We start from the raw sequence: 13,894 nt of genomic DNA, 5'->3' as shown, positions 1-13,894 counted from the left end.
GAGCATCTTTTATGGATGTTTAACCACCTTCTGTCTTGTAAGAGACCAGCTCCTTGCTATTTGTAAGATAAAAAGTGAATAGCTCACCTCATGTCAATGCTGTGTAAATCAATTAAGACAATAATAGTGCAGTACAGAGGCACTGCTAAGGCTGGCTCCAGAAGAAGCCTTTAAGTCACCGATGGGCTTTCTGATCCACTCTGCCAGTTAACTGCACACACTGAGAAGAGATTTTATTTATTTATAATGATTTTTTTCAAACCCACAACAAATGTATGTCACAGTAAGCTAAAGAACCAAGAAATGTCAATGGTTTAAAAGTTTTAAAGGGTCATATTGTCTCATCAGGCTGCTTTTGGGTTTTCTAGTCAGACACAACTCCAGTATTCCAACCTAAAGTTAACAGTCATAGTCATGGGTGGATTTAATAACATTCCTGGCACCCTGGCTTCTGGGTTAAACCAAGGGTGGATACCTAAGGGGTTCTTAGGTACGGGGGATGCCAGCCTGCCATACTCCTGCCAAGTAACAAGAAAGATTTTAATTCACCTTATAATTGAGTGGAGAAAGAGGTCTGCTCTGTACACTATCTCACATAACTTTCTTGTGAGCAAGCCCGAGAGGAGTGGGATAGGACAGCAAGATGGAACTGGCTACACAATAGAGTGCAAAGACTGGTGATCAATGGTGCCAAGTCCATCTGGAGACCTATAACTAGTGGAGTCCCACAGGGATCAGTGTTGGATTCAGCTCTGTTCAACATCTTTATCAATTATGTTGATGAAAGGACAGACAGACAAAGCTCAACAAGTTTGCTGATGATACCAAACTGGGAGGCTCAGCTAACACACCTGAAGGCTGTGAAGCCATTCAGTGAGTCCTGGGACAAGACTGGAGAGCTGAGAAGAGAGGAACCTAAAGAGATTCAACAAGGATAAGGGCAGAGTCCTGCCATCTGGAAAGGAACAATAAACTGCACCAATACTGGCTAGGAGGTGATCCACTAGAGAGCAGCCCTGTGAAGAAGGACCTGCGAGTCCTGGTGGGTAACAAGCTACCCATGGGACAGCAATGTGCCCTTGTGACCAAGAAGGCCAACGGCATCCCGGGGTGCACTAAAAACACTGTGTATAGCAGATCAAGGAAGGTTCTCCTCCCCCTCTACTCTGCCCTGGTAAGACCTCACATGGAAGACTGCATCCAGTTCTGGGGTCCCTAGTTCAACAGGCACAGGGATCTACTTGAGAGAATCCAAGAGAGGGCTACAAGGATGATTAACAGACTGGAGCACTGCCTTATGAGCCAAGGCTGAGAGACACAGGCCTTTTTAGTCTGGAGAAGAGAAGACTGAGAGGGGATCTAATAAATGTATATACATATCTAAGGGCTGGGTGTCTTGAAGGAAGGGACAGCCTCTTCTCACTTGTGCCCTGTGCTAGGATAAGGGGCAATGGACGTAAACTACAGCACAGGAAGTTCCACCTCAACATGAGGAAGAACATCTTTACTGTAAGGGTCACAGAGCACTGGAACAGGCTGCCTAGAGAGGTTGTGGAGTCTCCTTCTCTAGAGACTTTCAAGACCCATATGGATGCACTCCTGTGCAACCCACGCTAGATTCTATGGGCCTGCTCTGGCAGGGTGGTCAGACTCAGATCTCCAGAGGCCACTTCCAACCCCTAACATCCTATGATCCTGTACAGCAAGTACTTCTGTGGTTCATCCTTTTGGCCTCCAATTCACCAGCTCCTTTTCAGTGCATGCTGAAACCTCAGTAAAACTTATCCAAGACATAGGTACATTTGTAGCAAATAAAGCATTTCCAGTTGTAATACTTAATAATTCTTCACAACTTCTACCAACTTGGACAGCGACTACTGCTGCTTTCCTCAAGAGATTCTCTATGGCACTGGGAAGAGTGTAACTGAATGTCATCCTGGTCAGGATGCCTCAGTGCCCATCAGCTTCTATGGTCATCTTTCTGCTCCATCCGACTCTACTGCTAGCTAAAAACAAACAAGAGAACCTCCCTCCTGCAGGCATCACAACTATAAATCAGGCCAAATTCTGCTGGCAGAAATTACATTCCTACTCTATCAAACACTAACTCAAATAACCATATAGCAGAATTTGGCTAAAACCAAGAAAAATAAAGCAGCCAATTACAGTTTTAAGAGGTTGAAGTGGTTTCAGTCATATGAAACCAAGCACAAATTAAAATGTTTGCTTATGATTTTTATTGGTGTGTGCTGTATGTTATTACACAAAGTTAATTGCTGTAATGGTGTGGGAGATGATGTAGCAAGACAAGCTGAAGACAACAGGTCAGCTGTCATGCTCTGAGTCCATATTTGTAGTATATGAATTATCAAAATGCTATTTAGAACTCCTATTGGACATTTATCTGCACTAAAAGACTTCAGACATCTCTTTTAGCAAAAGCTCATATCAATTTGAATTAAAGTTCCTAGGTATCTGCAATTATGACTTTTTAATTGATACAGAAATTAATTAATTAATAAAGAGCTGATTTTAGCTTTAATCCATCTGCTTGAAACCAGTGAGTTGTATGATGACACAGACACAAATATTAATGACCAACTGGCAATTGGATAATGAGTCAGATTTCAGATGGCATGAGCTAGAACAATTACCAACCTAATAGGCAGATAGAATCAGTCAGGGCTGGAAGAGACCACAAGGATCATCTAGATAAATATCAGATATCATCCAGATAAATAAGGCTACTTTACCCAAGATAAATGACTATTCTTAACCACTTACACTGAATGATCTGAACAAAGTGTTTTGGGTTTTCTTCCTTCCTGCCACTTCTCCTGCTTTCCCAAATTTCCACAGCTATAACCACCGCTGCTCCATTGCTCATTGACATAAAACTCTTCAGAGCCGATACATGCTAAAACAACCACTGTGTTCCCAGCGCACTCCCTGGGAAATAAACCTTGTGCATAGAGCTGCAGAGAATCGCTAGGACAGCCCACAAAGTGGTGCAGCATGGTGGACATGGCGTGGCATGCACTGGCACCATGCAGTCATCTACCAATACTCACTAGATCCTGCACAAATGAGAACAACTTTTCTTAAGAAGCCTCTTGCTGCATTTGAACACTCCTCGAACAACCCTGCAAACCCCTCCAGGTCAGGCAGGCAGAGAGGTTGTATTAGCTGCTGCATTGCAGAAACCTCCAACAAGAAACAAGGGCTTAGCCATCTCTGATATTTCAAGAGAAAGCCTGTAATATCTTACATTTAGCCCAAGGACAGAGTTTTAACGCTACTCTATCAGCACATTTCTGGCATCGCTGTAAGTTAAGCTGCCATTTACATTGCCTCCATACACAAGGTTTCAGCAAATACAGTGACAAAAATGAGTAAATAATAGCATACAACCCAAGGGAAAATACAGTTTAAAAATCTAGGAAAAAAAAAACCCAAACAGTATGTCAAAAACACCTGGTGAACAGCAATGCAGATATTACAGAGTATGTCCTGGGTTTTAAAGGAATGGTCTCATCTTTGAGAGTTGTGATAGTTTGAAGCTAGCTAGAATGTTTTGGTAAGAAGAACTAGATTATAGGCTGTGAAAGGAAAACAGTGGTGATGTCCACTTCCCTCAGAAGTCTCACTGAGGAGTTTGGGAAGAAGAAATTAAAACAGTAGATAACACTCTTGCCATTTTTTTCTCTCACTCTCGCTTGGGCTGCTGACTGAGCAACATCTTACTCCCTAACCTCACCTTCCATTTGGCCTAACCCACTTTGCTTCATAACCTCTTGGCTGAACCTCTATTCTTTTTTAGGACTGGGGTAAGGTTGAGAGGGGCAGGGGGAAGGTGCAGGGGTGGTTGAGAGCCTCTCCTGGGGACTCAGGTTCCTGGGAGGGCTGTTGTGTTTCTGTATTACCTTTTAGCTTGTATTTTTCTGTCTCTGCTTGTATATTGTGCTAGCTGTAAATAAATAGCTTCATTCATATTTCCAGAGCCAGCTGAGTCTAGTCTGGGTGATTTCTAAAGTGTGGGGGCATGGGGAACACCCAAACCATCACAAGAGTAGTTATGTAGTAGTTGTTATTTATGTTAGTTTTGGGTATGCAGGGACACCTCACTACAATTCAGGCTGTCCCATACTATATGCTGAATAAAAATTCAGCACAGGCAGCAGAAAATGCCAACTGCCAATAAATGAGAGGAGGTTTTAAGATTCCTTCTCCTGGAGAGCAGAGGAATGCTCTTCTTCACCAACAGAGTGGCTGGTGAAGGCTTCAGCTCCAGTCTCAATAGGAAGCAATATTAACAGGAGGATCTGAGCAAGACACAAAGGAAAGCCTGGAAGGTTTAATTCTGGCAGAGGCCACCCCAGCATTGTCTGCCCCTTTGCAGTCAGTAACAAGCTTCTCTATGCACCCAGAAGAAAAAAAATACTTTAATTTTGCTACAAGCCTTTTCTCTTTGGATCTCTCTTGAATCCTGAGCCTGTAGCATCGCTATAGAAAAGCAAGAGAACAGAAACCATGCTGAAATATTGCACAAAGGGGGGCTACAGGAATGGGAACAGAAATCATACACAGCCTCTTGGAAAAAATCATGTGCCACAATGCAATGTCTCTACAAAAGCAAGTTTTCCCTTTGCCTAATCTCACTGAATGCGCTTGGAACGCAGCTCTCTCAGTGGCCGTTTTGGCATTTGTAGTTCTCCCTGGCCAGCTGAGCACCACAAATAGGCCAAGAGCCTCAATAAGCCTTAAACTTGCTTTCTGACAGTGCTGGAAGCTCTTGTGCTGCAGTTAAAAGTAGACAATTCACTCAATGACACTCTAAGCAGCCATTATATGCATTTCAAGATATACACCTGCATCTTCTCCAGTTCTGCTTTTCCCACGATGGTGCCACCAAAATTCAGGCACATATTTAAATAAACATGTGATTAATTTTAGTGATTTCCATATGTGTTTCAGCATATTGTCCTGCTCAATAAAGCACCACTGGGGTGGCCCCAGAGGACAGAGGCTGTAGAGGTGTTCACCAAGGAGGCTGTCAATGTTTCACACAGGTTGGGTGTTTGGACATTTAAAACATTTCAAGTGGGGAAGATGCAGCAGCACTTGCCATCAAAAGAGACCTGGACTTTCTAGTGCCTGCTAGTAAAACACCACTTAGGGCCAAAAGGCTCTTTCAGAAACCCACTAACTCCTCCACTGAGGCAGAGCCACAAATCAATACTTATGTTTAAACAAAGATGGCCCTGAGGCCATTGCTTTCTCCCAGCTCCATCTTGCTTCACTGGTCAAGCAGGGCAAATACAGACACAGTGACAAGTCAATCTAGTTACTTATAGTTAGTTAAGTTAAATATCTCTGGATAAAAGGAAGCTAAGAAAAGACCTCACTCTCTACAACTGCCTGAAAGGAGGTTGTAGGAAAGTGGGAATCAGTCTCTTCTCCCTAGTAACAACTGATAGTATAACAGGAAATGGCCTCAAGTTGCTCCAGGGTAGGTTTAGATTGGATACTAGAGGGAACTTTTCAGCTGGAAGGCTTCTAAAACACTGCCTCCCCAGAAAGGTGGTTGAATACCTATCCCTGGAGGTATCACACACAGTATCACAGTATCATCAGGGTTGGAAGAGACCTCACAGATCATCAAGTCCAACCCTTTACCACAGAGCTCAAGGCTAGACCATGGCACCAAGTGCCACGTCCAATCCTGCCTTGAACAGCCCCAGGGACGGCGACTCCACCACCTCCCCGGGCAGCCCATTCCAGTGTCCAAAAGACACAGAACACAGAGATGTGGTGCTGAGGGACATGGTTTAGCAACCAGCCTTGGGAGACTTAGACAACGATTCTCTTTGATGGTCTTAAAGGTCTATTCCAACCAAAACAACTTTGTGATTCTATAAATTAAATCACTGTCTCTTTAGCAGTGGTTACTTGGCCAACATGTTAATTGCATTGCATTACCTGGTTGGAAATGACAACGTTTACTATCTCTAGGGATTGGTAACTTGCCGTGGCAATACTTTGCCTTTGAGTTGCATCTAAGCTGGACAACCATTAAGTGCAGCACCACAATTCTCGGTTTCTTTTGGGTTACAAGTTCTCTGCGAGAAGTCCCAGCTCATTTGACAACAGAGCAAGTTAAGTTTACAGAAGCACCATGCCAGTCTGGGCAATAGTCTAAAAATCACCACCTCTTACACACTGCCCACTCCTGCTACACTGCAGCAACAACAGTAAAGACAACAGCAAGTGGGACCAAGCTACGATTCTGTGTCATCTGCCCATGCTGCTCCAGGAACCGCAGATCCCCAAACTCTGAGGATTCCCTTGCAGCTTAAATATGCCTACAAAATACCAAGGCGAGCAAAAGTAAGCCTGAAAAAAAAATACCAAGGTGAACCAAAACGTTCCAAGTTTTGCTGTCCTGTCCCAGGCAACGTAACACAGCAAGCTGGGGTGGTCGAGAAGCCAGAATAGCTGCAACCCGATCCTTGCTTGCCTCTGGATGAGCCCCCAGAGCCCAGGGCCAGACTCGCAGTGCGTGTTTTGGGGGGCTAAGCCCACACTGCCATGTCCTGAGGTGCAGCCTCCCACACAGCCCGGCCCTGGCCAGCTCACCCCACTGGCTCCTCCTCGACCTCCTCCTCCTTCCTCGGAGCAGAGATCGGGCCCCGGGGCCGACCCATGCTCCACCGATTCCCCGACACTCACCTGCGCACCGCCTCCACCGAGCCGGCGATGGGCACCCCGCCGTCTCCGCCGCTGTCGTAGAGAACGCCGCTGACATCCAGCAGCAGCCCCCGCACCGCCCGCGCCCAAGCCGCCATTCCGCCCCCGGCCCGGCCCGGCCCGGCCGAGCCCCGCCGCGGGCGCTGCTGGGAAACGGAGTCCGGGCAGGCGGCAGGGCGCGCGCCGGGCGCCTGCGCAGCTCCTTTGATCCCGGCCCCGCCCCGCGCTCCGCGGCAGCCTTCCGCGCAGGTGTGCGCCAGCGGCCGCGGTGCCCTTCCGCGCCGCCCCGGGGCCGTCTGCCACAGCGGAGTGGTGGAGCGGCTTGGGTGGGAAGGGACTTTAAAGATCGTCTAGTTCCAGCTGCTTGCCATGGGCAGGGACACCTTCCCACTGACCAGGCTGCTCAAGAGCTCGTCCAGCCTGATTTTAAACACCCAGGGATGAGGCATCCACAACTGCTCTGGGCAACCCCTGCCAGTGCCTCACCAGCCTCACAGTAAAGAACTTCTTCCTAATGCTCACTCTAAATCTACACTGCTCTAGTTTAAAACCGTTGCCCCTTGTCCTAGCACCACAGGCCCTTACAACAAGTCCTTCTCCAGCTTTGCTGTACCCACCTTCAGGTACTGGAAGGCCTCTATAAAGTCCCTCCAGAGCCTTCTGCAGGCTGGACAGACCCAACTCAGCCTGCTCTTGTAGGAAGAAGTGCCTGGGTCTCCATCCACCTGCCCAAAGGCTGCTTCTCTCCACAGGCACAGCCAGCAGCATCTGGGCTGCCAAAGGTGAACAGGCCAGAAAACATCATTGGTAATGAAACAGCAGCCAGCAAATGCCTGGGCTCCTTCCCTCTTCCACAACAAACTCCCTCAGATCTTGTGTCACTGGGGGAAAACTCCAATTTATGAACTATTCACACCACCTGAGTCTGACACTGGTCAAAGTAAAGGCAGTATACGTGTTTCTTTTAAAATGTATTTTAAACAATTATCATTATTGCCATTTCTGTAAGAGCTCCAGACCCTCAGTCATAACTTTGCAAGAGCACCATGAGTCCTGATTTCAAAGAAACAAAGAGCACATAATCCCAGCAAGATGAGGGGTTGGAGGGGATCTCTAGAGATTGTGTAGTCCAATCCCCTCTGCTAAAACAGAGTCACCCACAGCAGGCCGCCCAGGACACAATGTCCAGGAGGGTTTGGAATGTCTCCAGAGAAGGAGACTCCACAAGCTCTCTGGGCAGCCTGCCCCGAGAGTCTGTCACCCTGACAGGAAAGAAGTGTTTTGTTGTGTTCAGATAGAACCTCCTGTGTTCCATCTTGTGTCTATTGCCCCTTGTCCTGTTGTTAGGCCTCTCTGAAGAGTCTGGCCCCATCCTCTTAACCCCTGCCTTTTATTGATAAGTACTGAAATCTTCTCTCAGTCTTCTCCAGGTTAAGCATCTTCAGGTCTCTCAGCCAATCCTTGTAAGAGATGCTCCAGTCTCCTCACCAGACTTTTCTAAAGCTACAAGAATCTCAGAGTGCTTCCATCCTGCATTTTCCCTTGGGAACAGAAGCACAATGGGATGGTTACCCAGTTGAGGGCAGATTCCTGCACTGCTCCCTCAGCAGCTGCAGAACTTGGTTTTGCCATGCACCCTATATCACATCCTGCACTGACTTGGCTGATTCTGCGTGCCTGCAGGAACTGGAGTTTGACAGGATTTGGTTCTTAGGTAACAAGGTGCTGATCCACATAACCTCCTGAGACTGATGTCAGCACAACCAGAATGCTGACAGGGCTGTGCCCTGCCTCGATGGTATCTTTTTGTACATGCCCAGAGCTCCATATAGACAACCAAGAAAAACCTGATACCTTGTCATATAAAGAATTGAACTATCTCCTCTGTTTACTAGCATGGATAAGATTTTATCAGTGGTGTCACAGCTTTACAGATAATATTGTTTTCTCTCTCAATAAAGTCCAAATACTTTCTTATTGCTAATACTATTGATAGCATGCCACAGCTCTAGAATGTATAAGAAGCTGTGGTGGAATTACAGTCCACTTTGTTTTAAGAAAAGTAGAGGAGCCTTGGCAGCATTGATTTGCATCACCACTCCTGGAATAGCCTCTGGCTTCTCCTTAAAGATAATATCTAAACCCTGAAATTCATTAAATAGACCCAGAAATGGATCAGGTTATTTAAAACAACATCACTAATGGTGCAATATCTCAGCTGTCTCCACTGATAGTGAACATTGTCTTGGATAGTGTTATCAGCCCAAGACACCCGCTATGAATATTGATCCACAGCTTGTTACAGCCATCACTTGCCGTCAGGACAGGTCAGGGTTGAAACCCACCTAGCATCAAAGCAATTTAAAGACAGCACTTGGGTTGAATTTTAATGCTTGAGCTGGGAAATGGACCAACTTCAAACAGATTGCAAAAACTAACCCATGGACATCTGCTTTCTCATGTGTGCTTTTTGACACACATATATGTCTGTAGGTTGTGTTCAACCAAAGATATTTGAAGACATCTGCTGGCTCACAGATTCATCTCAGTGATACAATTTACCTTCTCAGCTCCTGCAGACACAACTCTGAATTATTTGTAACCTTACATAGATCAGATTATTTTTTTCCTTTCAATATAGAAAAAAAATCACTGGTGCTGCCAAGGCTCACGAGAACAACTGAAACAGGGAACAATGCATTTATTTTACACATGACAATAGTTTAAAACTAATGCTATGCCACAAAAAGAACCTTGTTTCAAATATTATCAGTATTTGCACAAAGACTTTGCATCCATTTTCTTCATTTGATTTCACTTTCAGAGCAAACTATCCAGCACCCACTCCTCTCCCCTTCCTTCTCCTTCTTCTAAACCTCAATGAACTTCAAATACAGAAGCAATATTTACCTGGCATACAGCGGTGCTTTCCAATTCATCATTGCTTTCATTTTCATCCAGGGGATATCCCCAAAACTAAGCTTTTTCCTTCTGTAGCTTAGTATATGATCCTCAAGACACAGATCCCTTCTCTTCTACATGTGTGGGATTCTGTACCAGAGCCCAGTGCCAAATGGGTTCTCGAATGCTGCCACAACATAATTAACAATAACATTTACTTTTAATTACTTCACCCTGCACATCTTCATCTCATCTTCACCCTGCACATCTTCATCTCATCTTCCTGCTCTCCTGTTATCTTTAGGCCTATGTCTTTTCAGTGGTACATAGAAAGCCCAGTTCTGCTGAGGCTGAGACACCTGTGAAGGGGAGGAGAAGGGCTGTGGCCTACACCTCCTCCTAGGAACCAAGGCAGGTGGAGTAGCCCCTTCAGTCGTCTACCTCTCAGCCTGATTCACAGCACCAACACCAAGAAGTGGGAAAAGGCTCCTCCTAAACAGACTCAGATAGACATAAATCCATTGCTAGCAAGTTTTTAATAAGCATGATTGGCTAAGAGTGGTCATGGACATGAGACTGTTGCAGGGTAGAGCCAAGACTGCTTTTCTAGTTATAGATATGTCTATCTAGTCTGTCCTGCTTACAGATAAAACCAGACCATAAAGTGTTTTCACTAAAGGTAGATTCTCCCCCAGTACAGGCATGCCTTGGTTTCCCTGCCTGGGAATAGTGTGAATACAAAGGAGTTAGTTCCAGGAGTTAGGGCCAGCCCTTGGCCCAGTGTGGGATAAACCAGGCTGGCACTGAACAGCCCCAAAATGAGAAGCTGCTTTTTTCTCCCCCTGGACCACACAGCTCTGAATGTCTGAAACACCTGATGGCAGAGAAAACACATCAAGCTTGGAGCCTGCTTGATGCAGTATAGAACCATGGAATAATTTAGGTTGAAAAAGACCATTAGTATCATTGAGTTCAACTGTTAACACTGCCAGGTCACCACTAAACCATGTACCTCAGCATCACATCTCCACAGCTTTTTTAGTCTGTCCAGTGATAGGGACACTGCCCTGGGCAGCCTGTTTCAGGGCTTGACAAGCCTTTTGGTGAAGAATTTTTTCCTAATGTTCAACCTAAACCTCTCCTGGTACAACTCTTGGACTATCACTTGTTACTTGGAAGAAGAGACCGACACCACCTAGCTCTAATCTCCTTTCAGGTAGCTATCGAGAGCTCAAATAGCAAGGTGCAGGAGCCATCCCTCCTCTCTGGGTTCCTGTGAGACACGAAGTTCACCTTGCTGGCCTACCAGCGACCCTAGGGAGCTGCAGGTGAGTTAGCGCAGGCTGGCAGAAGGACAGAGGCAGCTGGGGGTTCTGAGACACGCTGGGGAAGATTCCTCTCACCTCGCTATGTATCCCCCCCAGCCCAACAACTCGGGGCAGGTAACGGGAAAGCCCCGTCGCCAGGAGGATGGGATGCAGGGATGCGGGGATGGACGGAGCCAGCGCGGCGGGGAGGGGGGCGCAGGGGCGGCGTGCCAATGGCTGCGCTGCCCCCTCCTCTGCCCCCACCCCGCCGCCGGCCCCTCCGCCCTCCCCGCCCGATCCTCCTCCCCACCGCTCACTCAGTGCCGCCAGCACCGAGGCGTGCGGCTCGGGAGGCGGCCCGTCTGGGTGCCCCTGTGCAGTCCCCTCCGCCGGCTCCGCGCTGGGAGCCAGCAGGTCTCCGAGAAGCGCGGAGGGGTGGGGAATGCCGGAATGCCCGGACCGCGGGGCCAAAGCGGCCCCCATCCATCATAAAATCTCCTTCTCCATCTTAGACATCCTGGATCCCCAGAAATTCAGCAGGAGACGCGAACCGACCGCGGGGAGCTGGGGCAGCGCACCCGGCTCGGGCGAGCGGGAGAAAAGTTTGGGAAGAGTTGAAGTAGGAAAAGACGCTGCAGCTACCGGCAGCGCCAGGAATAAACTAGAGGCACATGGTAGGAACGCGCTCGAGTTTCTCCGGCCGGCGCTGGCGGGGCGAGCAAGTGGAGGCGGCGGTAGATTGGGACAGCCACCTCGCGCCTCGGTCCCCCGATTCCGGCGGGGCGCGCTCCCTGTGCGGGGCTCTCGCTGGATGATGGAACGGGCACCGCGGGAGCAGGGGAGGGCTGGAGCCGTGTTTAAATCTCCATAATGAGAAGGGAAAAGTTCGGTGTCCATCCTCAACACCGTTTCCCGGCGTGCGGGGCATCCTCTGCCGCCTGAGCACTACGGGGCATCCTCAAGGCTGTCCCATCCCGGGCCCGGGCATCGCTCCGGGTGTTTTTCCACCAGCACGGCGGACCCGGGGAGCGTCTTTGCCCGGGGCGGGAGGGGTCGGCTGCCGCGGAACCCCTGGCTGGCCCTGACTGGCAGCGGGACGGCGGGCTGGGTAATTGCTCAGCCCGTCCCCATCGGAGGATGCCTTAGCTCCCAGTGATCGATATCCTATTACCGACTCCCGCCTATCTCCTGCCCGCAGCTTGCAGGTGCCCACTTCAAGCCTCCTTCCCCCGGCCTGATCCTAATATTGTTCGATTAAAACTTACCTTTAATAGATGACATCTATCGATCCGTCCCTCGCAAATCTGAAACTCCATTAGCGCGGGGATGGGGAGGAAAGGAGGGGGATTTATTTCGCTTCAGAAGGGGACTTTAATAACTTCTTTTTTAATTGGTAAGAAATCCATATCGACGCCTCCTCCCTTCCCGCCACAGATGCGATGCCAGAGCAGGGAGTGCGAAGGGTTTTTTTTTTTCCCCTTCCTCTTTATTTTATTTTCATGATTGTCCTTATTTTGTCACGTTTCGGGACAAAAGGATTTTGCAGAGGTGGCGAGTGTCTCGGTGCTGGCCAAGGGATGTGGGGATGTCGGCCAAGAGGAGCCGGGGTTTGGGGGGGTGGCAGGCGGCTCGGCACTAGGCAAGGGGAGGGTGCTCCTCGGCACGACCCCTAAACCTGACACCCTTGGCATATCCCCGTAGATCCGCACTCCCCAGCAGAGAGCAGCGCCGAGGGAGCGGGGCAGGAGCACGACGAGGAGGGACCGCCGGGGGACGGGACGGAGGCTAGTGACAGGACCCAGCCCACAGCTCCTCCTGGTCCGGAGGAGCCGGTCTCACCGCGGGGCACCCGGCGGCGACGGGCCGAGGCGGGGTGCGGCAAGCCGCGGCGGGCCAGGACAGCCTTCACCTACGAGCAGCTGGTGGCCCTGGAGAACAAGTTCCGGGCCACACGGTACCTGTCTGTCTGCGAGCGCCTCAGCCTGGCGCTGTCCCTCAGCCTCACCGAGACACAAGTGAAGATCTGGTTCCAGAACCGACGCACCAAGTGGAAGAAACAGCACCCGGGCGCCGACGGGGCGGCCCCCGCCGCATCGCCCTCCACGGCAGCGGCTGCGGGCAGCGGCAGCTCCAGCCCGCCGGGCCCGGGCTCTCTGCCCTTCCAGACTTTCCCATCATACGCCGCCACCAGCGTTCTCGTCCCGCCCGCCGCTCCCTTCCCGCTGAGCGGGGGCCCCTTCGCGCCCTTTCTGGGCCCCGCGTATCTCGGCCCTTTCTACGCCCCGCACCTCTGAGAGGGACGGAGCAGGGCACAAGGCTTTGCTCCTGGTGGTTGCATGGCGATTTTGGTGTCACAAAGCTGATTTTGAATAGGCGTCACGGCAGCATGTTAAAGGGACTGGTGAAGAGGAAAAACCTGCTATAACCAGTGGATTTTATTAACACATTCGAGATGTAATTACAGGCATTGGAGACAGGAAAAGTAACTCTCTTTACACATGCCTGACACTAATTCCCTCCAGATTCCTCTCCAAGTTCCGTTATAAAACACTCCTAGTTACTGTTTGACTTGCCAGCACATGTCCCAAACCTCGAAAGCTTGGGAGCTGTGGCTCTCATCACTACTGCTGTTCTGATGCTGATGAGGATCCACACAGCCATTTCAAATCCCAGAGACATTCGTCAAAGAATACCTCTCCAGGCTCTCAATTTACTCATGGGTCTTTGTTGTGCCCTGTTTGACCTACATTCTAGCATTGTTTATGACATCTGGCCTGAAAACTGCAAGCTGTGTGTCCTTGGTCCCTATCTGGAAGAGGGGTTTTGTCTGAGGCGATGTAGGAAAACTGCAGCTCTGTGTCATCAGGTGATGAGCAGAAGGTCTCCCTGGTCTGTGGGAAGGTGTCCAGTTGCTGCTAACACACACTGCTGCTAACTCT

General features: G+C 49.1%; 2 protein-coding genes across 11 annotated transcripts in view; one reads left to right on the top strand and one right to left on the bottom strand.

Moving 5' to 3' along the window:
- Window positions 1–6,905, bottom strand: part of LHPP (phospholysine phosphohistidine inorganic pyrophosphate phosphatase) — a 110,219-nt gene extending 103,314 nt beyond the window's left edge. For 2 of the 10 annotated variants that reach the window (XM_064145276.1, XM_064145275.1), the window contains exon 1: window positions 6,730–6,905. In XM_064145276.1, coding sequence (XP_064001346.1) covers window positions 6,730–6,845 — 116 coding nt within the window. In that variant the 5' untranslated portion in view covers window positions 6,846–6,905. The remainder of the gene's footprint in view (window positions 1–6,729) is intronic. The other 8 variants (XM_064145282.1, XM_064145280.1, XM_064145283.1 and 5 more) reach the window with 6 other exon arrangements.
- A 5,635-nt stretch (window positions 6,906–12,540) lies between these two features.
- On the top strand, window positions 12,541–13,249 carry NKX1-2 (NK1 homeobox 2). The gene is made up of 2 exons (XM_064145576.1): window positions 12,541–12,562; window positions 12,657–13,249. Exons 1-2 carry the CDS (start codon window positions 12,541–12,543, stop codon window positions 13,247–13,249), a joined length of 615 nt encoding a protein of 204 aa, XP_064001646.1.
- The last annotated feature ends 645 nt before the right edge of the window (window positions 13,250–13,894 follow it).

Source organism: Pogoniulus pusillus, chromosome 6, assembly GCF_015220805.1.
Source record: "Pogoniulus pusillus isolate bPogPus1 chromosome 6, bPogPus1.pri, whole genome shotgun sequence".
Classification (NCBI taxonomy): domain Eukaryota; kingdom Metazoa; phylum Chordata; class Aves; order Piciformes; family Lybiidae; genus Pogoniulus; species Pogoniulus pusillus.
This window is presented reverse-complemented; position numbering and strand designations above follow the sequence as displayed.

What these genes read in the sequence shown, in the direction of transcription:
- NKX1-2 (XM_064145576.1), top strand. Translation starts at nt 12,541, where the DNA reads ATGTCGGCCAAGAGGAGCCGGG. An exon ending in GTCGGCCAAGAGGAGCCGGG is followed by an intron (nt 12,563 to 12,656) that starts GTTTGGGGGGGT and finishes ATATCCCCGTAG; the next exon opens with ATCCGCACTCCCCAGCAGAG.